The following is a 1,418-nucleotide window of genomic DNA, read 5'->3' as shown; positions in this document are numbered from 1 at the left end:
GCTGCTTTTTCTTTCCTGATCCTTACTATTGTCATTTTCCTCTACTTTTTTTGTATGTTTGTCACTCTCTTGTGACCTGCTTTTTTGGGGTGCCTTGATAGTCGAAGCAGACCGTGTGCTGTTGAAGCTAGAGAGGTGAGCAGTCTAGGTCTGATTCCCTGTAAAGACTTCTCTGTTGACACCCACCCCTTGGCGCTCATATGACCTTATGCAATTGCGAGCGCCGTAAAAAACTCTACGATACTAATATACTCTCTTTATCTTACTTCTAGAGGTCCTTCTATTTCTCTTACTGTTTCTGTTCTCCGAACAATTTCTAGACGAAGTTTTGGGTATCGTTTGTTAATGTTGATATCACTGCACAGCAGAAATTATCTTATAATGTTTTAGTTGAAGGATGAGCTATAATGTTATGATGTGGATGTGCCCAAAGCTGGTAGTTGGCGGGTACGCTGGTGTAATTTGCTCCTTTCTTTCCTATCCAACATCTGTCATCATCGTCTTTCCTCCTTCTTTTTCGAGCTTGCTACTCCCTTTTAACACCTCTTATCTTCGGAGTTCATAAGACCCAAATGTGTTGCAAACTCTTACTAAAAACAGAGCTGATTCTCCTTCCTTCATCCAAGGTCATGGTGGACGAGTACGGAATATCGAAAGGATTTGGGTTCGCCTGTTTCACAGACTCGGACGCTGCGCAAAGGGTAGGATGTAATCGTTTTGCTTTGTTTTGTTTTGTTTGTTTGTTTGTTCTTGTTTGTGTAAGTGTTTAACGGCGCTCGCGACTGGATGAAGTTATATGAGCACGTGGGACACATTAAACATTTCCAGTTTGATAGGAAGTAATTTTGAATTTTGCCCGGATAGCAATCGAAGACTACACTTATTGATTTTAGGACCAACAAGGGGTCTTTAACAGTTTTGCTTCTACGGTGGTACGATATGTATGACATTACTATGTACAGACACAGTGGAATCAGGCACTCATCATTTCTAGGGCTACGGAGTTAATTTATTAGGGAAAATACCCATCCACCTAGAATACAAGACGCGATATTTATGATTGAAGCAGGTTTGAGGGTGGGGGGGGGGTCAGGCGGTGTTAGAGCTTAACATCATTGTTTTCCTGCAACACCCACTCGTTATTGTGTTTTTAAATGGACCTAAAAGGTGTTGAGGTTTACAAAATCGATAAAAACTGGCCAACAAATACAAAACCTGTTTCTTTGATTTCAATATTGTGACGATCGCCTGATTTCACCCCGTCGTCACACATATGGCATTCATATTGTCCAAAACAAACATCTGCTGTTATGATTGTAAACAGAAAAAGTAACCCCAAAGGTATTTGTGACAATGAGAAAAATAAAAGCTATAGACACAAACAATGAGGTTTATACAAGCGAAAATAGTGCCGCCCC

At 40.6% G+C, this 1,418-nt stretch overlaps 1 protein-coding gene across 1 annotated transcript in view; it reads left to right on the top strand.

The window, feature by feature from the left end:
* LOC101846744 (polyadenylate-binding protein 1) overlaps nt 1–1,418 on the top strand; it is a gene marked incomplete in the record, with an annotated part of 29,963 nt that overhangs the window by 9,788 nt on the left and 18,757 nt on the right. The window contains 1 exon segment of the mRNA XM_005101022.2: nt 627–701. Coding sequence (XP_005101079.2) covers nt 627–701 — 75 coding nt within the window.

Source organism: Aplysia californica, unplaced genomic scaffold (genome assembly GCF_000002075.1).
Source record: "Aplysia californica isolate F4 #8 unplaced genomic scaffold, AplCal3.0 scaffold00268, whole genome shotgun sequence".
Lineage (NCBI taxonomy): Eukaryota > Metazoa > Mollusca > Gastropoda > Aplysiida > Aplysiidae > Aplysia > Aplysia californica.
Note: the sequence above shows the minus strand (reverse complement) of the source record. Positions and strands in the feature narration are given on the sequence as shown.